General features: G+C 38.8%; 5 protein-coding genes across 6 annotated transcripts; all 5 read right to left on the bottom strand.

Annotated features, from left to right (window-relative positions):
* Positions 1–229: 229 nt before the first annotated feature.
* On the bottom strand, positions 230–4,184 carry LOC137745087 (F-actin-capping protein subunit alpha-like). Its single transcript, XM_068484960.1, has 10 exons — positions 4,029–4,184; positions 3,788–3,903; positions 3,547–3,636; positions 2,944–3,008; positions 2,297–2,458; positions 1,988–2,066; positions 1,797–1,874; positions 979–1,053; positions 859–894; positions 230–646 (listed from the first exon to the last, which is right to left on the bottom strand). The coding sequence occupies exons 1-10, from the start codon at positions 4,132–4,134 to the stop codon at positions 539–541; spliced, it is 915 nt and encodes a 304-aa protein (XP_068341061.1). The 5' UTR covers positions 4,135–4,184; the 3' UTR covers positions 230–538.
* A 644-nt stretch (positions 4,185–4,828) lies between these two features.
* Positions 4,829–5,995, bottom strand: LOC137744810 (F-box/kelch-repeat protein At3g06240-like). Its single transcript, XM_068484611.1, has one exon. It carries the CDS (start codon positions 5,993–5,995, stop codon positions 4,829–4,831), a length of 1,167 nt encoding a protein of 388 aa, XP_068340712.1.
* Positions 5,996–6,506: 511 nt separating this feature from the next.
* On the bottom strand, positions 6,507–9,718 carry LOC137745827 (uncharacterized). The gene is made up of 7 exons (XM_068485844.1): positions 9,339–9,718; positions 8,765–8,883; positions 8,603–8,668; positions 8,272–8,469; positions 7,838–7,956; positions 7,484–7,589; positions 6,507–7,208 (listed from the first exon to the last, which is right to left on the bottom strand). The coding sequence occupies exons 1-7, from the start codon at positions 9,565–9,567 to the stop codon at positions 6,657–6,659; spliced, it is 1,389 nt and encodes a 462-aa protein (XP_068341945.1). The 5' UTR covers positions 9,568–9,718; the 3' UTR covers positions 6,507–6,656.
* Positions 9,719–15,746: 6,028 nt separating this feature from the next.
* Positions 15,747–19,422, bottom strand: LOC137744823 (ATP-dependent Clp protease proteolytic subunit-related protein 3, chloroplastic-like). 2 transcript variants are annotated; one of them, XM_068484629.1, is made up of 10 exons: positions 19,019–19,420; positions 18,582–18,683; positions 18,111–18,233; positions 17,976–18,035; positions 17,430–17,526; positions 17,278–17,351; positions 16,936–16,989; positions 16,774–16,857; positions 16,558–16,685; positions 15,747–16,047 (listed from the first exon to the last, which is right to left on the bottom strand). In XM_068484629.1, the coding sequence occupies exons 1-9, from the start codon at positions 19,301–19,303 to the stop codon at positions 16,581–16,583; spliced, it is 984 nt and encodes a 327-aa protein (XP_068340730.1). In that variant the 5' UTR covers positions 19,304–19,420; the 3' UTR covers positions 15,747–16,047; positions 16,558–16,580. The 2 variants fall into 2 exon arrangements, with proteins under 2 accessions (XP_068340730.1, XP_068340731.1); XM_068484630.1 differs by lacking the exon at positions 15,747–16,047 and adding an exon at positions 16,110–16,309 and having other exon boundaries at positions 19,019–19,422.
* Positions 19,423–20,142: 720 nt separating this feature from the next.
* LOC137745199 (REF/SRPP-like protein At3g05500) lies at positions 20,143–22,355 on the bottom strand. The gene is made up of 3 exons (XM_068485111.1): positions 21,986–22,355; positions 21,163–21,387; positions 20,143–20,762 (listed from the first exon to the last, which is right to left on the bottom strand). The coding sequence occupies exons 1-3, from the start codon at positions 22,025–22,027 to the stop codon at positions 20,277–20,279; spliced, it is 753 nt and encodes a 250-aa protein (XP_068341212.1). The 5' UTR covers positions 22,028–22,355; the 3' UTR covers positions 20,143–20,276.
* Positions 22,356–23,405: the final 1,050 nt, after the last annotated feature.

Here is a 23,405-nt window from a genome sequence, read left to right as displayed (position 1 = left end):
AGAATCCATTTGAATTTTTACTAAGAATTGCATTCCATGTGAGAATCGTGACTACGTGAACTTGAATAGATATTATGTTAGATTTCGTGATGTGATTTGTGCAGCTTTTGTCCGTTTTAGTTTTTCCTTTTCAGGCTGTTGCTTTAACAGTCCTATCGAGATTCTTGTACACATCTTTGAGGTACCGTTGAAACGAACATCTTTGATTTGATAAAAAGACGCCAAGGCACAAATTAAGCCACTCTTCATAACACATACAAATACAAACTCCGCAATGTCGTCCACGGTGACAAGTTTATAACACAATGAGAAGCAGCCACAACCCTTTTACTATACACAACATAAACAGCGATTATATTACAGTGCACCAAAACTGAGGGAGAGAAGCTCCAATGGCGGAGACCTGACTCAGAATGGAAACGAGCAAAGGGGAAGAACCACAGAAAGTCGACCCCAAGTACAAGTGGCATACTCAAGCTATGGGTCACATGGGAAGAAACTCTTTCTTGGCTGAACACCTTCGGTTGAATGAGTGAATTCACTTTCCGATCCCAAGTTCTTTTGTAATGTCTCTTGTCAAGCTAAACTGCAAGGTATTCTGCCACGGAAATAGGGTGCGAGTAACTGGAAGCTTTCTTCGAAGATCCTGTATCACATTCATTAAGTTTTGAAGGTTAGTACCGGAATCAAGAATAATAATAATTCAACAAAGTGAAAAACTGGATTGGGTTCGGGTTAAGCATAGTAAAGAAACAATTTTCTTCTGCAAATGTGTTTCATGTTTATATTGAACATGTTCGAATATGTTGAACTGTACAAATACACAAAAGTTCAATTCTCGATGGAAGTCAATAGTACCTTAAAAGTGGTATCAGGCAAATTTGAATAAGATGCCTGCAGAAGTAAATTTGTTAGTGAAGAGCTCAGAAAGTGAAAAAAACATCAGCTATTAACTAGAGAAATTGATGTATTTTGAACCTCAAGAGATGCTAAGTACTCCGTCTCATGTTGACGAATAATATTGCTAATGGCAATCGCACTATCTTCAGAGGACTGCAACAAATGTGAATCATAGGCAATGTTAAGATACCAAAAACAAGAAAGTTCAAACAGCCACAGGAAATGTTTTATCGATAATGTATCATTAGCATGACACAGGAACTCGTAAGATTCAACTATAGCCCTTCTGTTTCTAAACACAAAAAGTGTCAGATGACTAAGAATATCACACCGAAAACTTAGCTAACCAATACATAAACTTTTTACTATTTACCAACTTTAGCTATGCCTACTAGAAAGAAAAAAAGCCATATGTGCCTATGTTCACATGTTATGATTAATACCCTCATTTTAAAAGTTTATGTAGAAAGTTATACTAAAATCAATATATTAAGGCCTCGTTTGATGGAAAAGATTGGCTTAGATAAGACTATTCACTATATTAAAGGTATTTTAAAGAAAGAAATGAATGAAAATTCCTTATTTTGTTCAAGTTGAAGGTTACTTATGAAGAATAGTCGTCCCTTTTAATCCTACCATTTTTGTGAGCATTGGTAGGGGAATCTTTTCTTCATGAGTAACCTTCATCTTGGACAAAGTAAGGAATTTGTCATCCATTTCTTCCTTTAAAATGCCTTCAATATAGTGAAAAGTCCTACCCCAGCCAATCCTCTCTATCAAACGCGGCCTAAGGGTCTAAATAAGAGAAGGTACAATGATCTTGCATGATAGATCACCCTATGCAATACCAAAATAAAAATGATAATAAATGGAGATAGTCCTATCGTAACATCAACCTGAAAAATTGTTGTATCTTTGCATTCATGCTTGGCATCTAACTGCACATTGCCCTCCTCGAAATAGTGGGCACCCACCTGAAAGAATGTGAAGAACAGGAGGACATGGATGAGAAACAGTTACTTCTTGATTAGGTTCTTATATTATGAACTCAATGCTCCATAATGAATGCGGAGTACATAAGAAATACCTGCAGTTTGCCTTTTAATTCCAGCATTTGTATTTCATCTTTGAACTCAATGCTCCATACAGAACGCCAACTACCGTTGCTATGCAACATGAAAAATTAACTTATATCACAAGATGCCCACATAAAAAGAGGCAAGAAAAAGAAAATCAACTTTTTCTTCTTTTAAGCAGCTAAGAAAGGACCCGGTATAATAACAGGACAGGTTTTTGGATGGTATATACACTATATATACATCTGTTCCAACTGAAATACAATGCTCAGGAGCAATAAACAAGCTCGTGGGTAGGGCACAAAACTAACTTCACATACCAGAAATTTTGTGGGCTATGTCTAGCAGCTGATATCACCACTACAAGCTCAAAGTCAAATCCTGGGCCCTCCACATCTTTACCATTGCCACAGTACACTGAGCAGACTCCCTTTGGATAAGCTTCACCAACATATTTAAGTATTTCTGCATCCAAAGCACACCTGAAAGGAAAGAATATTGACTTATACACAAGCCCCCCACACAAGCCCCACAAACTCCCACAGACACAAACACACAAATGTATGCATTGCACATATATAAAACAACCGTAATTCTACTTGTGTGGTGCTTCCGCAAGCTGCCAATGATTTTCTGTCTTGTATGGTTCCTAAACGAGCATCCTCAAAAGATAACTAGACGAGAAGTGACACGTTTATTTCATCGTTCTCTCTCGGCCATTATGGAAAGAGCATTCTTAAATATCAACATTCTGTAGTAAAGTAAATACTGGTTTGTTACATTAAAATTAACAGATAAAGTAAATCCTACAGGGCTGAAAAGTTTACTCAAGAGAAGCTAATGTGAAACTTTTCCTGTGTGACACTTAAAACCCCTAATATTAAGCCAAATATCTTGGAGCAAGCAAATGCTCATTTCAGTAGGAGTGAAAAAACGTATGCAAAGTTTCATGGCAAATAAGGCATACCGAAAGTCCTCAACATATGCAGATGGAAGTTCCTCATCCAGTGCAGGTCTCACCTCTGTACAAACCTGAACCAATTTTAGCACATTTTAATGAAATAATTGGTAACAAATTAACAATTTAAATGAAAATGCTAATAAAGGGTAACAATCAAGGAAAATAACAGGCATGCTGCACACACGTCATTTCATACATGCATGGACAAGTCCAGATGGTGAATGACTGAGAAAAATAGTATACATGAAAAGAATGCACTCATGTGCTTGCCCATCAATTGTCTCAAAATATCGTAATGGAACAAATGCACGGATGCTTGATTTCTATCATCAGCGTGTTCCCCGTAAAGAAGATCAGCCTAGTCCCTTTTCAAGGTTCATACTTTGCTAATACTTAATTACCACTATCCTAGAAAGGGTCTCGTAGCTCAGTTGGTCAAGAGTGTTCACCCTCGCACCCGAGGTTCCCCAGTTCAATTCGACCCTCCCCTACTATAGCTTGTATCAGCAATTACCAATCTTCTAAAAATAAAATAAAAGAAACTCTCTTCTTCACCACCATTTTCGGTATCATCGGATTCATATAGTAGAAGAAAAATAAAGCACTTGCCTGTTTGATGTGGTCAACTACAGCAACTTGGGCTGTTCTGGGATCAATGAACTCGGTCTCAGCGAGTTCACCATATGATGTAACTATAACCTACTCACACAAACAGAAGCAAAACCCCATACATTGTCAGATTCCAGAACAAAAAGTACAACAAGAAGCAATGAAAGTTTGCAAATTTCACAATTGGGAACCCGAGAAATTCATCGAAATGCCGATATTTCGTCAGAAAAAGAAAACTTACGTCTCCGATTCGGCCCGGCATTTCGATAGAAATCAAGTGGGATTTGTTGTACAGTGGGAACGCCTCCGACGCAGCCTCCTTGTACAAAACGTCGTCGTTGATGACCGCCTTCACATCTGCCAACCCAGAAGATGAAATCAAATACAGAATGTGATTCGCGCGATCGATCAAAATTTGAAATTTTACGAAATTCTATAGAAATTAGAGAAAAATGTGAAGTTATTGGGGTGAAAGGTGAGACCTTTGGCGACGAATTGGATTTCGCCGGGAGGAGAGTTGAGGAGGAACCACTTTGCTATCTCCTTCTTCTGCTTCTCGCTTAGCTCTGCTTCTTCTTCGTCCGCCATTTTTCTGTTTTCACTCTCTCTCTCCTCTGAGATTTTAATGGGAAATGAACTGGTGTACAGGGGGAAACGTGATTTCCGCGAAGCACGAAGAACTGGATGGATCTTAGCCGTTCGTTTTAACGGGCCCTACATAAATTGAAAGTCAAGATTTGATAGAACCGGAACGCACCGTAGAGGATAGCGTTTGAGGTGTGCTCTGTGAAGGTTCGCTTGTGGGGCTTTGGGAGGTGTGAGGTGGTGACTGTGAGTCCGAACCGACTTTGAGTGGTGGGGATGGGTTTGTAACCACTAAAACTTGGTGGGGTCAATGATTCATATGATCTGGTCCGTCCGATCATTAGACCTTATCAAGATAAATGACCAATAAAGCAATGTTAAATTTTTTTTTAACTTTTACATGTGGCAATCGATGAATTTCGTTTATTTGCATATGATGCATTATTAATCTGAAATACAAATTTATGTATAAGTCTTGAATCATGATGTTTGATTTCCTATCTTGTTTGACTACCCATTAAAATTTTCACTCTGTCATAATTTACTTTCTACCTAAACTTTCGTTATCCATGTCGAGTTATGTGGTTGAGATATCAATTACCAATACATGTGATGCATGTCGCGTGGTCCAAAAGTCTAATTACGATGAGTTGCATTTGAATTGATAGTTTTAAGAATAAAACAGAAGAATGAGCTCTCATTTAACTGAAACGAGACTATACACATACACAGACGCTTGGAAACGTTCTAAAAACACACCACTAACAGGAAGCTCTTTAAGCATCTTGGTATCGAAATTGTGGGAAACTACACGTCCATCTGCGGCAACCACGAGAAGTTCGTCACTGTTCCAAAACGTCAATGGCATTCCAAATCCTGCAATCGGTACGATGGTTAAGTGTTTCGTCCAAGAACCCTCCAAATCATTCATTTCCCATATACCAATCGATTTACGAATCCCGCTTTCTATCTGAAAAGAAAAAAGAGCGACAGATCCATTCCACACTGCAAGGCTTCCGTAACATTCTTTTGTATCCTGTAAACTTTCCGGCACGGGTATGTCACAAAATAATTCGTCATCCATGTCGAACGAAAGGATGACCTTCTTGTTTTCGTCTAGGGTTTGCTTGTCCAGCTCTATGGCAAACCAATAGTAAAAACCCTTGAAGTACATTTGGGAAGAAGGAGACCAAACCACACTGCTAGGTATATCAACTTTGATCTCTCTCCAAGAGTTAGAACTCATGGTGTATACTTCTGCCATGTGAGGGTGAAACAAAATCCAAAAACCCTCGAAATGCATTGCGATTCTAACGACTTTGTAATCTTTCGCTTTGCGATCGTAGCCAAATCCCACTGCGATTCTTGTGGACTGCAATATGTTTATTTCTTTCGGGGGAGGTAGACGAAGGCACGACTTGGGAAGAAGCTTCGATTCCTTCAGAGCCGGATTGCATAGAAAAACATTCTCGGAGTAATCAGTTAAGCAAATAATTCCGTGACAGTGGCCTGCGATGTCTAAAAACTCATGCCTTAGCCCTAGAGAAATTGGAACTTTGAGGTTGAGATCTTGAAGGTAATAGACATCACTGTTGTTGTCGTTGCAAAGATCTATAAGTGACAGCAAAATTTTCGTCGAGCCATTGTCTGTATCGTTGAGGACGTAACGCTTGAAAAGGATGCATGTGGAGGATTGGAAACTGTTGTCGATGGATTTGGAGAGGTGCACGTCCACAAAGCTAGGGTTGTTGATGAACTTGTACCACGACTTGCGGACGCATCTGAATCGCATCAGAGATTTCGGAGGCAGCCATGACAAGATCTGCAGCACCATTGCTTCTGGCATTTCGCAAAACCCTGCCATTTTCTGCTCCTCTCCTCTCTATGCATTCATAACAAGCATTGTAATTACTTACTGTGAAATGAAACAAAATGAATCATAACAACGTGATAATAAAACAACAGACGAAGATCTAAAAACCCGAAAAAAGCAATTACCTTGTTTTTTTCGTGTAGATTCGAGATTGCATTCACAGGTTCTTTCGATACTGCGAAATGAAGGCGATTGCTTGTAGTGAGGAAGTCAGCTGGTTTGTTGCAAGAAATGAAATTTTGCGGAAGAAGAAAAACTAAATATAGTAATTAGTGGTTTAAAATACCTACTCAGTGAGAGAAAGAAACATGAGTTGTTTTAGGCTGAACGTGAAGAAAGGAACCATATGCTTCTCTAATTTTTATTTTAACAAGAGTTTATTTGAAATATATTTTTTGAAGACGAGAATTTGAATTGAAGTGTCTAAAGTAAACTAAGAGGTGGTTTCCACGACCTAAACCCGTAACCTTTTATTACAATTTGTGTGTCAAAAAGATGAATATCAAAGAAAATGGAGGTCAAGTAAAATTATCATAGAATCTTCCGTGTATACATTAAAATAAAAGGAAGAATCTCAACCAAAATTTCAGTTCATATATGATGAACACCAAAATTTTAATTTACATAAGCCTCTGCAAGATTTATGTTAGAACTAATTCCATTGTGGTAATACATTGGCCTCCAAGTATCGTCTCCACGCTTTCAAGGGAACAACCCCTCTACGGCTCGGAGAGGGTTCTTCGGCTCTACGGTTCATAAATATGCCTCTGGCCGCGAAACCCATAAACTCACTCTGGTCCATGAAACTACGCATCCGTGATGCAATGCCACCTTCACGAGAGAAACCCACTCTGTAACTCCAATCAGCAGACCGGGGTTCTTCTGTACAGGGAGGAGCAGCAAGTTGGATCTCAGTTTCTTGCACCGGTGAACCATCATCTTCGGAATATGTAAGGTTCCCCATTCCGAATGATTCCCAATCAACCTGCTGCAGAATCACTGTAGCTCGGTCTGTGTCCTGTGCAGGAAGATATTGTGGCTGAGTCACTTGAGCCAACTTGTCGACCTGAACTTTCAGTTCGCGTAGTCTATGACCAATCCTTGAAGATACAGCATCGTACAACTTTCCTCTTGATACATGCTTAGCTCCTTCAGAATTCAACAAATCATCAAAGTAGATTGGATCGCCAATAACCACCGTCACCTACATTTTCCAAAAACAGTAAGCTGGACAATACATATCATAAAAGAACAAAACACTGCATAAAGTGTGAAGGGCATCAGTGCGTCATGGACTAAAATGATAAATACAACAATCAAATCCTACGTCAGATAAGACTGGGTAAGAAGGTCTATCTGATCACTCATATAGTTGCTACAGTATCAAAAGTATCTAACTGGAAGGATTACAGCCTATTGAAAGGACACTGAGCCGCTCAAAACTGAACATGTATTGACAGTAACAAGTATTGGACTTACTGTATTGCCAATCCTTGGGATGCTAGCACCGATAGGCATGATGTCCTGCATCCCACTATGCACAAATGGAACAACCATGGGAATATTGTCCGCGTCAAGGACCAACCTGCCAAGTAAGAATATGCAATAGTTTCAAAAAAGTGTTTCAATGGAAAGAACACTACTCACTTTACCCAAAAAGCTTACAGCCAAAACCATGGGAGCATCCCCCCTTTCCCCCTTTTTTTCTCTCTCCCTCCCCCTCCCCCTCCCTCCCCCTCCCTCCCCCTCCTCCTATCCAACAACCAAATATCAATCATTTCAACACCTCGCTTGGAAACATATGTTTCAAGAAAAGGAGGATGAGACCCTCACCTCCCAACACCTCTCTTGGAAGACCCCATGGTTTTTCCACCATCTCGAGAACGACTACCTTCTGGGAAGATGTGAACCCAACCACCTTGATTCAACTTTGAAATAGCCAAGTCCATTCCCTGAATCAATAAAGCATAAAATGAGAACGTGGCATGGTTATCACACACTGTCATAGCTTTCAGCCCTTCCATAGACCCAAGGTACATAAGAAATGTTCAAAACAAGTAAGGATAGAGCATCCTATCTTTAACTTATCATACTATGACAAGAAAAAAACCCATTTCTAAAAACAGGCGAAAAGAAGAATATAAACATCAAAGCACTACTCACAAGCTGCAGACGTTTGGTTTTATTTGCAATTATACGAGTATGACAGCACTACTAATAAACTACCCAACACTTTCAACAAACTTAGTGACATTTTAAAAGATTACGTTTTGATAAATCCCATCACCACGAGAAACTGGCAGGACTTTGACAGATCGGAAAAATGCTGAAGTTACAGGGTTTGCAAAGCAACGATCAGACGCGCAAAGCGTCCACCTCAAGTTCTGAGCATCCAGAAGAACATGTCGAGGAAGCAACGCAGAGAGAACAAGCGGATCATCCATAGAAGCAACATGATTGCTCACCTGCAATGAGAACAGATAAAAAAGTAGCCATAACCAACGGGAAATCAAAAATAGTGGAGGAGCAAATGGTTGTGATGCCAACAGATTCATATGCATTAAGTTTTAGACAATAAATAGGATCACAAGGCTACACCGTTATAAGAGGCTTTCCTTTGGGTCTGCGTAGCACAGCATCATGTAATTTTTCTACACCATACACCTATGATACCGAAAGCCCACATTATTCTTGCAGCCCTCAAAATACAAATCAAGAAACATCTTGGGGTTATCATCAGTTCCACACAATGTCACCTACCTGAACCTGATTCAATCCATTCATAAACACATGACAAACATTGCCAATGACCGGAACAGCCACAGCTTGAAGCATGCGAAGAAGGATTGATTCTTCTTCAGCATTGAATTCCTTACCCACTGCAGGCACCAAAAAAACAAAAATCCCCCTTTTACTACAGTCCTCTCCGAAAACCCGCCACAAATTTTCACATGGGTAGATTATAAAAGCACAAACTAATCAACTACCCCTAAAAGCATTTGCAAATTCTTCAAGCTCAAAGGTTTTCAGTTCACTAACAAAAAAAAAAATAGAAAAGTAGTAAAATTTCGTAACGAAATGCAAGCCAATACTGATACAAGCTCGAAATTGTCCTCAATCTGCAACTTTAAATTTCTCTAATTTGAAACATAACTAATCTTGCCACTTATGTTAGCTAATTAACATTTTTTTAACAGTAAGACACAATGTTTTAATAAATAGAATTAAGAAACTGAAATTCCTTCACAGAAACATATCAATCAAAATTTCAATCAATCGAAAACGAAAAAAAATAAAAAGTTGATTAATTCAAGGAAGGAGAGGAGGAAAGGACCTCGTTTGAGATAGAAGGCGGTGGAAGAAGGGAGGGAGTCACGGCGGAAGTCGCGAAAGCGCTGGAGCCAGCGCTGGAACGTGGAGGAGAAGTAACCTTCGTTGGAAAAAATGGGGTGGTGACGGAGGCGGCGATCCACCTCCACCCTGAACCGCTGCCTGAGCCGGAGCTGTACGGATAGTGCCTTGCTCTTCCATAGATCCCCACGCTCAACCCTCACAGCAGCCATTACAATCCACACACGCACGCAGAATGAATTGCAGAGATTGAATTAGAAATCGAAGAGAGATTGAGAGAGAACCGGACGAGAGAAAGAGGGAGTAAATAGAGTTAGGAAAGCAGCATGCGGCAAAGCTTGTTTTGTGTTTGGATTGTACGATGTGGCCGGGTGCGCAGCACGCACCTAAACTATGCATTAGCCCAAAAATTTCTCTCCAAGTCTAAATAAAATAGGTTTTTTTTTTTTTTTTTAAACAGAAAAAAAATTATTCCCAAGAGACGGATTGTCTGGGTGAATAAGATATTTATTTTTAATTTAAGGTGTTTTGAATTCAAACTCTAAGATTGCTTTTAAATGAACAATATGTGCTCTAAGCAAATGTATCAGGCTAGTTAATCGCGGATAGATTAAAGTAACTTAGAATAACGGCTTATTAACCCTTATATAAACTCACTCACGCCAATTTAGTAATTTTGAAACGACAATTATCATTGAAAATTGTATTGATGCATATTTCTAACCAATCAAATAATGTGGGAAGATTTTGAACTCAAAATCGCTTAATCAAATTCAGATTGTGTCGCCAGATCAACTAGTACATGAGCCAATGCTTACAGAATCATAGCCCAAAACATGGCACAAACTCACACACGGCCTTCCGCCTAGTGCTTGGGGGTGTACAGCATCAAACTAACCTAAGACTCGGCCCATTTCAGGCCCAAGTATATTGCCCCTCGGTTCATTCAACGTTATATAAATCTGAATCATTGTATGCAGAACGTTGTGTAAAACAAACCGTAAGAAGATGTGAGAACAACATCGTATGCTCATTAACATGACACAAAAATGTCAAGCAAACGTCAGCCGATCAGCGTAGAAACCGAATTCCGATGTCTTTACAGCCTACGACTCGTTAAGCAAATTCCGAAAGAGAAAAGAGGCACAGAAGGAAAGTGGGGCATTTTTAATGCCGTCACATTCACAATTCCATCCATCTAAGGCTATTTTTTGTCGAACTCCCATACAACGCCTCCATCCTCTGCAACACCGAAGCAGGAACATATTAGCATAAGCTCTATAAACGAAATGAAATGATTAGAAACCAAATGATGAAACTGAAAACAATCAGAAATGTATAAGCCGGTTCAGAACAACCAAGATTAGCCAAAACTGATAGCACAGATCAAAAGCGATCGAACGTGTTGGTATATACAACAAGAAATGCTTGTACATGTCTTAGTAATGTATTACAACAAACAATGCCGTGAATGTCAGCAGTCTGATCACATATTTCTTACTTTAACATCGTTCGTGATTTCCTAATGTTCAGATGTCCAATATAAACCAAGAACCCATAAGTGCATAATTCCGCATCATGGAAAAGGCTCAAAGATACAGTGTCTAATGTTAGCATTGCAGCTAACCAAAAGCCTTACTAAACTTGCAAAGGTGGATGTCATAGTTGTCTTGACCAGACCAGAACTTGTGATCACTATGCAGAACACGAGGTGTTCAATCCTACACTTGTTTTCGGCCCTAGAGGTCGAACCCCTACCTTAAGGAAAGAAAACCAACATCGGAATTACAGGGCATACCTCTAACTTTCTTGTTTATCCAGACCTCCAACAGCATGCCAGCACCAATTCCACCAGCAATGCATGCTCCAAAAAAGGCAATGTTATAGGGCATGGATCTTCGAGGAAGAAAATAGCAATCCGGAATCTGCCTAATCTTCCTGGGAAGCCGCTTCTTAATCCCCGGTTTAACACCGGGGTCCTTCTGCATGTCATTGCCAACAGCTTTCCAATCCACCCCTTTGAACGGGTCCCTTGGCTCTTCGGAGGCCATGACTGTAAACTAGCACACTTTAGAGCTTGCACAACCTTGAATTTGAACGTCGTACGCCAACCAAAAAAACACTGGTAAATTAGAAATCCACTAGAAAATTAACCACAAAATATGAAAGAAATGAAAAAGTTTAAAACTTGATCAAGTGCATCAATGCCTAATCCCACTTATCATCGGCCAAAGCCATAAACAAAACATTTCTTCAATCCATAATATCATCCAATGCTTTCTAAAAAATATGCAGAAAAAATCTTAAATTTGGAAATTTCACCAAAAAAAAGAAATTATTGGAGCAAATAAATAGACAATAATCCCAAAATCAAGCCCTAGAACACCAAATACTGCATCACAATTAAACAAATCGGAAAAATAAAAAAAAGAGCACCCGAGTAAGAAAAAACGAAAATTTCCCAAATCAAAGTCGTGGGTCTATGCATTTCAAGATCACAGCAATAAAAAAAAATGTCACTCGGCTAATTTAAAGTGCAAGTTTGTGTTTGGTTGCTGAGAAAATTGAGAGGAAGAGAAAGTTAACTAATTACCTCGAAAATTAAATCTTGCCGACGAAACACTAAACAGATTTCGATCAGGTGACTGGAGATTTTTGATGTGTTTGGTGGCTAGGAAAGTGCAAAAATGGGCGAGAAAAATGGTGGACTGGTGAATCCGAATAAACCCCTATGGGCTTTTTCTCCTCTTTTATGCCGGGGTTTAGGCTGGGAGTCCGGATAGAACCCGACGGTGAAATGTAATTTAATTTGAATTACAAGGCATTTGGGTGTGACTGTGAATTCATTATCATGTGGCATCTCAATTCAATAGTAAAATTTATATGTTGAGAAACTTATATATATCATTGTTTTATTTGAATAAACCGCGGTGAACTCATTTCATGTAAATTTTTCTCTCGTGAAAGAGGCTGAAAATCACTTCTAAAACTTTTAACCAAAAATTAAAAGTGTTTTTCATGAAAATAAAATATTTCACTTCGCCATCAAAGAGTGATTGTTGCATGACTTCTAAATTTTATACGAACAAAATCTCGAACTTGCACTTTTATAATTTAGCATTTGCTTTAAGCGGGCACCGAGGGCGAGGCAAGAGTTCAATTCTCGTTACTTGCACAACGGTAAAATGCTGCACTTTTAAGGGATTTCTTACTACACAAGCATGTAAACCAAAAGCGTTGAAACCAGGGTACTATTGAAATGCTTGAAAATGGTACTACTCCAACAGTGGCAAATTCGGGTTGCATGCCTTGCAATCTGCCACTGAAAGAAACCAAAGCAATCTCTTGCGTAAACTCGGATCTTACTCTCTGAAATTATACCAAAACAATTTCTTGCATGCCTTACTAGCGCTGTTCCGATAAAAAGAAGACGACCAAGGAAAACTTATGGTAAAATGTTGTGCGGAACAAAGCAAAGTAAGACATGGTTACTTGGCACTGTAGAACAGACAAGGCGACCAAAGGAAAGCATGTGGTAAGATTAAGAACCTTTAAATGAGCATCGGCAAATGAAAATCTGGAACGTTGATTCCACATTCGACACATCCAAGTAGTTGACATCAACTGCAACTTCCCCAAGATCATCTGACGACGAATAATCTTCTGGAACTTGGCATCTCATAAGTTAAATCTTCGCACCTTCGCATGTAGCCCTTGCGTATTTACATATTTGGTTGTGATTCCGTCTGGACTGGCATCGAGCGCTACTAGAACACCTGAAAATGGACAAGCTGCATTACATAACTTTACGATAACCACTGAAGCTAGTTTCTTTAAACTGGTTATGCGAAGTTACCTGGTGCTGCCCAGCTTTAGTTGAATTGCTTGGCAATGGAGCCAGCCAGACGATGTTTGGCGAGTTCATTGAATCGTCATAAGTCACATTCGACCCTAAAAGAGGTGATATTCGAACAACAGGTGTAACATAAATGCTTCGCTGCAACGTATAACGATATTATGTCGCCAATTATAATTGCTTGATATGAGTGAGGAACTAAAATTTTGAGGAACAAGTTAGTAATCCTCAAAGGAGGATTTCTCTTTAAGCTTATTTCTTCATTAATTTTTCTATTTTTTGATTAGTCACTATGAAAGACAGAAGTTGAAGTTCCATTCTTTTCGATTCAAACCTCACTTATGAATCGTTTCCCATATGGGGTTCTAGTAAGCTCGCATCGGTCCTCTTTCGATCCTTCAACATCAAGTGCCTAATACATATTAAACTAAACATCCCCCAGTTACAACTAGTGTACAGAAAACAGCAAGACAATCCACCACTACTTAAATTCATCATAATCTCAGTTCCGTCTCCAGATTAACTAAAATCAAACACAATGAAGACTGATTTTGGAACAGTTGGCAATCACTCTGCAACAATTTATCAACATGGTACACAAAAGTTACAATTTTTCTCCAAATTTAAGCACAAAAAGCAATCGCATACATGACAAACCAGCAATTCTTTGGTTCCTAAGTAAATTAGAATGTTAACTTGGCTGTGCTCATAGGAACCTTCCCACTGCTCTGTGACCGTTCGAGAGCTGATGCCATCACTCACTCTCTCATTCACAGCTTAACCGAGAGAACGTACAGAAACGTAGCTCTATGTCCAAAAATCTCAGAAACATCATATGTGAAAAAAATAGAGTAGATGCAAGGGGTGGATATGCTCAAACCAACCGCATCCAAATCAAAGGAGAGACTCGATTTAGCCAAGCCATCGGCTTCCATATGTTTTATTCCATGTAAATATGTTGGAACTGTGAAACTTTGTGTGCGTTTACACGCACTGATTATACACTTGGAAGGTTAAATGTAATACAAAATGAGAACTAGAAAGAGACCCCATGGAGAACATCGAGATACAGCATATCATCCTTATCGGACATCAATCCGCTGCATATCGCATTCATCAATATCTGGAGGAATTATACATCAATGCCCTCAAGCTTGTTGTCTCCCTTAACTGAAACAATACTGTTCACATAAACAGAAGCTAGCATTAGATCTGGACTTTCCGCGCCACGAACAGGAAGATACCTGAGCTTTCGTGTATCGATGTTATAGCAGACAACACGTCCATCAGTGGCAGCCATAAGAAGCTCGTCACTCTTCAAAAATACCAACGGAATCCAAATATCTGGTACAAATTCCATGGTTAGCGTTTTATCCACGAACCTTTATATCAAACATAGAAACTCCACTTTCTGCTTCAAATTTATATAAAAATAAAAGCAATGGTTTCATTCCACACCAAAATGCTCTTACACCAGTGCTTTCTCCCATGGAAAATATCTGGCAATGGTATATTATGAAATACCTCGTCACCCATATCAAACGAAAGGAGGACATCGTTTTCTTGATCCCAGCTGCCAAAATTCTACAGTTCTAACAACCTTGTACTGTTTGTTTTAGAATCATAGCCACATCCGATGACATTGATCACGGTATCTACTCCATCATCGTCATCTAGATCTGGTTGAGGGAGAAGAAGACCGGACTTGGGAAGAAGCTTAAATTCCTTGATGGCTGGATTGCATAAAACAACACAGTCCTCCCTAAGTAAATCATATAGGCAAACGATCCCATCACAAAAATGACCTGAAATTTGAATATTAGAAGGATGATTACTCATCCGAAATTGCTGAACATGAAGCTGTTCCACAACCTCATCAACACAAGTTCGTATCGTTGCAAAGATTACGTAACGAAAATCTGACTTCCTTCGCCTTACTGCATGTGTGGCCTAGGATTAAACGTATTTCCCGTGCATCGCTAATGTTGGTGGTGTTGAGGACAGTTTGCTTGACATGATGCTGGACATCGAGGAATTGGAAAGGTGTTTGGCCACGAAGCTAGGCTATTAACGGATCTTCCTACATCTATATATAAACGCTGGTTTATCAAGAATACGAAAGCAAGGTACTTCGAATTATTAATTCATCGCCAGAGATGGCTTACAACCAATTGATCAAATTGTGCCATGACTTCTGAACGCGTTTGAATTGCATTAGGGATTTTGGAGGCAGCCTCTACAGGTTTTCCACCACCATATCTTCCAGAAAATTCTGGATGAGTAAGTAGAAGACCGGAAACAAAACAAATTTAACTGGAAGTTTCACATCAAAAAGACTTCGGTTTGTATAACTTCAATTTTTCACCATCTTAAGTTTCTTCGATGTGAAACTTCGTTTGGCAGTGACACATTATACTCGGTACAAATTGGATTGCCAAGCGTTTTGTCCGTTGAATTTTTCACTAGGTTATCCATCACCAAGACATCAAACATAGAAACTCAGCTTTCTTCTTTTTGATAGGGGAAAAAAAGACGACGATTCATCACCAAGATAATATAGAACGTAAGAAAGTGTTGTCATTCTTCAACTCTCAAAAAGTACATGTTTTTTGCACCCTTCAGATTTGTTCTAGGGGCAATTCAATTTGGCATCACTGTTCAATCTCTCCCATCCACTTCCTTACACATAAACAGGTCGTTGTCTGGTTCCTTCCATCTTTATACTCCCCGCTAGACAATTTAGCGCTCTTTACATTAATGCTTCGACCCATAACCAAAGAGCCCCTGACAAGCAGCCAACCATGTAACAATTCCTACAGTATCCATGTGATAACTCCTACACCAAGAAAAGCATTCCGATCAGAAATCTGGCCGAAAGCATCTTGCTACCATAAACATTATGAACAAACAGGAACCGAAACAATCTGCACTGTGTCTTGCAACTTTCTATTATAACCATGTTTTAATCTGTTGTTCATGTTGTTTTATTCAAATGCAAAACAGCCTGCCATGCATATCTCGTCAACAATCATACCCAGATACAACTAGGTAATGGCTTTGTAGCCTGTGCCTTTTGTATAATCTCTGCTGTGGAAATTCTGTTTGGATCACTCCCAGAAAAATGTATGCATAAATGCAACATTCTTCTAATCATGACTCAGGTTTCTAATCAATACATGGACGTTCATAACTTCATACCATTACCCCTAAACAAATGGAGAAACTCTACAACGTATACTAATCTCCCACTTAAAATAAACACTGACCGACCTGCCATGCCCGTGCACCTAATTATTAATGAGCCATGAATGACAGTTGTTAAATACTGAAGAAAAGGTTAACTCACCTATAATGACCACATTGCTTCCCTTACAGACCACCAAGTTCATCTACAACTTTGACGCCAGCTGTCTTATCCCATTCCTCAGGGGAGGCTACATCTGCCATTATCTTTTCTTGACCACGCCAAAGGATCTGCACCAGGTATTGCCGCCCTAGAACAGTCAACTTTCCACAAATATTGAAGAAAAAGGGTTCATGAAGACTATGTCGAAGGACTTACCTTGTCAATCACCCCAAATTGTTTAGCAGTTGTAGAATCCATATAAAATGGTCTTCTCATCACCTTAGCAACAGCCTCCTCTGACTAATACAAAATATCACGATAACATAAGTTCCCTAATTTTTGCTCGTACGCTGATTAAATCTTATAAATAGAGCTTACATTTCCTGTGTGTTTGGCCAGAAGCTTTACGAGAATGTCCCTATTTGTGATTACCTGAAAAGTACTTCACACAATGTTAATGTTTCCACAAAATGCACAGAATAAATTAAATTCAAAAGATTGTGACAGTATAAATGAAATGAAAGCTTAATTCACAGCCCCCACAAAGTTTCTATCATTATATTTTGCATAATGAAAAAGATAAAAACGATGTGAAAGAAACCTTTCTATTTTGAATCCTCCAAATAAGTTCAGAGGCCAAGGAAATAAACAGGTGATGCACAAATACATGATTAGGACTAGAACAATTAAATGGTGGAAAGAAATGAAAGAGGAATTCACCTCTTTTGCACGAATAAGAACGTCACTAGCAGGCATCAGTCCAGATGATGGAACACGAGGTTGCTGGATCATTGCTGAAGCAGGATTGAAGGAAATTAATGAAAGTTTTAAAGATCTGAGATTGCAACCTTTTAAAGAAAAATGTGTCATACCTTTGGCATGTGGCATCATAAATCGTTTGCCCTCAGTTCCTGCTGAAAGCAATAGACAAGCTTGACCTATAGCAGCCCCAACAGCAACCGTATGTATCTGAATAAGCAAGAACAAGTATGTAATAAGGTAAAACGTACAGCATTCATATCATAACCGAAAGCAAATCATTTCCCTACTTTCCAATGTCGAAATCCCTTCGCACATGTAGTTTGGAGAGTAGGAAGAGGAACATAAAAATGTCAATAACTCTGTATATAAAACTCGATATACACTACTACATAGAATTTTATAAACCATCCCCACAATTTTCACTGTCACTGCATCCCAACTGTTTCGCTCCCAAATAATCACAACAAGCACCAATTACTAAAGCATCACATCGCATCACTGCTAAGGTGCCACCACTTGCATATGGCATTATCTCCAACTTAAACAAGAAACACCCCATGTAGCTCCAAACCCACACCCAAAACACTAACATCATGGCCACTACCAAGTTAGAGCAAATAATTATGCAAAGTACAACAATTCTTAAAGAGAATCACCTCATTTTTCAACTGCATCATAGCATCATAGATAGCAAATCCCTCTGACTCCATGCCAACCTGAAAAATATGCATTTGGAATACATGATATAGATAATTGGTGCATCTTACTTTGAACAGAAACACCAGACTTACGGTTTCACCATCATCACGGGTGGTTCCTGTCGAATTAATATAAATATATATTGGTTGTTTAGGATCCATCCATTGCAGATACATCAATTCCGCAACAATAAGCTCTGTTACTGCTGGCACTAACTGAAACATAAGAGCAATTTTCAACAGATTTCACAAAATGCACGAACAGAGTGACAATAAGATTGATTGAAACCTATTATGAATAGTTTCGCCATTATTCCCATATAATTCTAGTCATATCTTCCCCTTTTGAATTACCCAGAGAACACCCTCAAAGTGTACACTCAGAACCACACTACTTTACCAAGAAAAACACTTCCCCATTTTGTTTTTGTATCAGCCCCGAAGACATGCTCCGGCCTCCCAATTCTCACCCCAAAAGCACGATATGTATGATAAGACAGCAGAATTTGATACTTCCATAAGATGGCACCTACAACAATATAAATATTGGATTCAAAAACTCACAGGCATGCCAATATAAACTATTCTTCCGTGGAGTAACAATGAGGGCAGGTCTGGAGGTGGCTTCCTGGGCCTATGCTCGTTGTAAGAAACCGATCTTTCCACCTAGTTCAAGCAGAGAACAGCACAAGATTACCAAATAACCAAACAAAAAGAACACCGATTAACCGAGAATAACAAGTCAAATTTACAGTGAAAAAACCTGAAAATTCTACTAGCACTACCATATCATTAAAACTTATGAAAAAAACTAATTGAAAATTAAAATTTTTGAACAAAAACCTGCTTAACCAATACAAAACTAAGATTCTTTCCATAATATCAATGGTACCCATCAAATTAATCTATAAATTTCACTTCAATCCTTCAAAAACAGAAACAATTCATACTTGAAGTAAAAACTTAGAGAGAGAGAGAGAGAGAGAGAGAGAGAGAGGTACTTGGGCAGGAGTGGCCATGAGAATAGGTTCATCAAACACATCCAAGTACGGGAGAGAGTCGGAATTTTGAGGCGGCCGGTTAAGCAAGGTTTCCGGGGACTTGGCAGCCACCGCAGCGAGCCTCGAAAGAAAGGGGTCCTTGGGGTTTATCGGAGGAATCGGGATTTTGGCCGTTGCTTTCGCGTTAACGGAACAAAAAGCTGTGAACTTCCGAGCATTTCTGGGTCTAAAAGACGACGTAGAAGCTGACGATATGGAGATTGGCAGCTGTAAACTGCTCGCCATTAGAGTATTTTTCTGGGTTTTTCTGGGTTTTCTATGAGGAAACTTGGTGGAGTGGAAGTTTTGAGATTGGTTCGTTGAAGTTGAAGGAAGAAGGGCTTCAAGCTTCGGCTGGTAACTGTGGAGAAGAAGTTGGGGATGCTGTTGTGGACTTGTGGGTCCCTTTCAGGCCCAGACAAATTTGGTGTTTAAATGGCCCAAAAAGAAAAATACTTGGCACCATGAACACCTCACATGCTTTTTGACGTGTATTTTTCACCTCAAGGTGGCGTGGCCAATGCACGGACTAGGGATTGTTTAAAAATGTTTCTAAAATGATTCAAAACGTTTTTAGAGAAAATGTTTTTAGATTCTGAAAGACTTGAAGTGCTTTTTTAAGATTCATTCGCGTTTTTACTAAAGATTGGTTTAAAAAACATTTTCACCAAAAATGGTTTTAGTCATTTTATGAGTACTTTCAAACGAGCATGTTAGTCGAGTAAAATTGTTCTTTTTTTATATAGTCAGAAGGGGTTTAAGTTCGAATTCTCGATCAAATAAAAGAAAAGGAAAGATTATAGTTTGCAATCCATGTACTCAAGTTGCGTTTCGATTAATCATCCGAACGTATAAAATTTTTAAAATGTTACAGTTTACCATTATGTTGGTGATTACAACCCAAACCTAGACATTACGTTTCCAGGTCAAGGATCAATAGCCTACTAATCAGAATTATGTTTGGATCAATCGCCTCGAGTTATAAATTTTGAAGAAAATTTGTTGGAAGTTAACGTCCTTTTAAGTAACCTGCACTTATATCAATGCAGAATAACTATTTTTGCGTATTAGTGACATTTTATACAGAAAATAATAAGTAAACACGTAATACGTATTAAATATTTGACAGAGAGTCGAAAACCATGCCTAAAGGATGGCCCAAATTCTTACATAAAATCACAAACCCAAAGGGTAAAACAACATCAACACTGAAAATCCATCAATGAATGGCAACATCAGCTTCACCGTGGCTTGCAACCAAAGGCTCCGCTTCAGGCACTTTCTCGGCGAAAACCATGGCGATTTTCTCTGTGGGAACCAAAGGCAGGTAGGAGGAGACCCGGTAGCCCTTCTCCGCAGTGCTCTGCACGGTCTGGTTGTACTTTTCGGAACAATATGCTGCGGTTGGTACAACGACATCAACCACCTTTGGGAGGACTTGATTCACCTTTCGCCATGCAGAAACAGCACACTGCTCGGCTTTTGGTTCGTACTTAGCATACAGGTCTTTGGCCGTGGGTTCGCACTTTGAGTAGACAGACTTAGCACAGCCTGAGGCAGTGTCTACAACCCCAGCACGCTTAAGCTCAGAGGCAACCGCTTGTGCTGCCTCTGGGGCCTTTTGAGCAGCGGATAGAGCTTTGGATGAGGCCTGCTTAACCACTGGTGGCACACGGCTGTCCAGCTTGGTAACAGACTGATCAACCTGAAGAAATTCCAACGTAATTAGCAACTTGCACAACAAAGCTTCGCACATTTGTAATGCAACCACCAATTTAACTAAGCTAGTATGAAACTGAAAATTAGATGCAACCATTGATCCTATCAACGAACAAAACTAAGATGCCACACAATAATCCGAATACCATAAGACATGTTCAAATCTACAAAGACACGATCCAATTGATCAAGATGCACAATGAGGATCGCATCCATACGATTAACATTTTTTGACAAACGTAATATGTTCTGTTACTCCAGGTGGTTATTCTATTCTAGGTAATGACAAACATTGTTATTCTTAACTCTTGGGTTCAAGAATTCCTACATAACTGAAGAGCCACAATAGCGCGAAAAAACCTTGAAACGTGAAAAAATCAAAGTACCTTGCGATCCACAAAGGTGAGGAGGTGAGCAGCGACATCATGGTACTTGTTGTAGACAGGTCCAACAACGGTCTTCACTGTTCCCTCCATGGACTCAACGCCAGGCTTCAAAGGCCCTGACCTTTCCTTGGCATAACCGTACAGGTTTGTGAAGCAAACCTCGGCATAAGCTGCAGCCACTTGAACAAATTGGAAGTACTTGAGCCTCTGTTCCTCCTCCGCAGTCTAAAAAATTACAAACACATATCAATAAATATTAACACGTAATTCATTGTTTGACTATTTAAGAAATTGATAAGAACAAAGGGAGCAAATTACAAAACTTGGATAAATCACTATTTCTTAAAATCCGCATATATTTTCTGTTCCAAACTTTCTAGGCAGCCAAACACTCCCAATCCCAAGCACAAATGAACAAAGCAATAACATGAAGGCTTATGGCAACTGCTACTCAGCCTAAATAATTTGAACACTATCAAATTTCTGGGCAGCCAAACACTACCAAACCCCAAACAAAAATGAACAAGAAATTACAAAACATGGTTATTTCTTAAAACCCAACCCCATGATATTATAAGTTCCAAAACTTTCTGTGCAGCCAAACACTATCAAACTCTACCAAAACTGAACAAAGAAATTGCTTATAACAACAAAGGGGGGACATTACAGAACTTGGGTATTTCTCAAAAACATATCTCAAAACCCCATGATGTTTTCAATTCCAAAATTTTCTGGGCATCCAAACACTACAAATCTCTACCAAAAACCAAAAAAGAAATAACATGACAACAAAACAGAAAGGAAGAATTTTGATGGTCCATACCATCTGTTGCTGCACCTGCACGCTCAAATCTTCCTGGGCCATAATCGAATACTTTTCTGTCTCGTTGGTTGGAATTGAAAATTGAAGGTAATGATTGGGTTTCGCTGTAATTTTGTTGGAGATTTGGAGGACGACGACTAGGGTTTTATAGGAGGAAGAAAACCGAATATTAATTCTTAGCGCTTAAGAAATGATCGGTGGCGAAGCCAACCAACTGCCAACTCCGTGTGAAAGTTTGTTATGTGTTGGCGGGGAAGGATTCCGTGAACGTTGCGCCGTTGACTAGTCGGCGAATACGATGCGGGAACTAAAGCCGTTAACGGGTGAACGGGAACGCCGTGAGAGGATTTTTTGGTTTTCGTGTGATGGGTAACGGAGACGGGGAGATAGACGTTTTGGATGTTTCGGCGGTGGGGCGAGTTCGAGAAGGTTCTTGGATCTTACTTAAATGGCCCACTGAGTCTAGGTGGATTAGGTGTCAAGGTCCAATATCATACGAGGCCCAAATTATTTGAAAATATACATTTTTTTTAAATGAAGAATTATTATAAAAAAACTAATAAAAAAGACTTGAAAACTTTAAGTTTTAACGATAAAGATAAAATAAAGTATAAAGTGAATAGTACCAGTATTGACTTTTTAGTGTAAAGATAGCGATTCTTAAGTGGTACCGTTGCTAAAAATCTAGCGACAGTTATTGGGGACAATCGGTATCAAAGTACTGATCGTATCCTTTTCTATTTCATTTATTTATTTGGAAGCAAGTTTACGATTTATTGAGCAACAAATATATATTTAATAGACTATTTAAGTCGAAAACTAAAAACATAAGTGAAAATTATAGTAGGGAGGCCCAAAACATTGTTAAAATGACGTTCCACACTCAAAGAATATAACAAAAAGTATTAAATTCAAATATGTAATAGACTATTTCTTCGTACATTACTTTATCTGAGTAACCACTATTAAATTCAAATATCTTTACATTTATGTTTTAAATCGTTGATTACAAGTGTTTAAATATGTACGATAATAGATTTTGCATGAAAAAATATATTTTGAAGACTAGAAGTTTGATAGTTTGTTGTTATGGTAAGAGAAATGAAACAAACAAAAGCAAAAAAAAAAAAAAAAAAAAAAAAAATTGAAAAGAAGGGTTTGGTATGAAGATAGCGATTCTTAAGTGTTACCGTTGCTAAAAATCTAGCGATAGTTATTGGGGACAATCGGTATCAAAGTACCGATCGTATCCTTTTCTATTTCATTTATTTATTTGGAAGCAAGTTTACGATTTATTGAGCAACAAATGTATATTTAATAGACTATTTAAGTCAAAAACTAAAAAAATAAGTGAAAAATATAGTAGGGAGGCCCAAAACCTTGTTAAAATGACGTTCCACACTCAAGAATATAACAAAAA

This window comes from Pyrus communis, chromosome 9 (genome assembly GCF_963583255.1).
Source record: "Pyrus communis chromosome 9, drPyrComm1.1, whole genome shotgun sequence".
In the NCBI taxonomy this organism is placed as follows: domain Eukaryota; kingdom Viridiplantae; phylum Streptophyta; class Magnoliopsida; order Rosales; family Rosaceae; genus Pyrus; species Pyrus communis.
The sequence above is the reverse complement of the archived record's forward strand: the minus strand, read 5'-3'. Positions and strand labels throughout refer to the sequence as shown.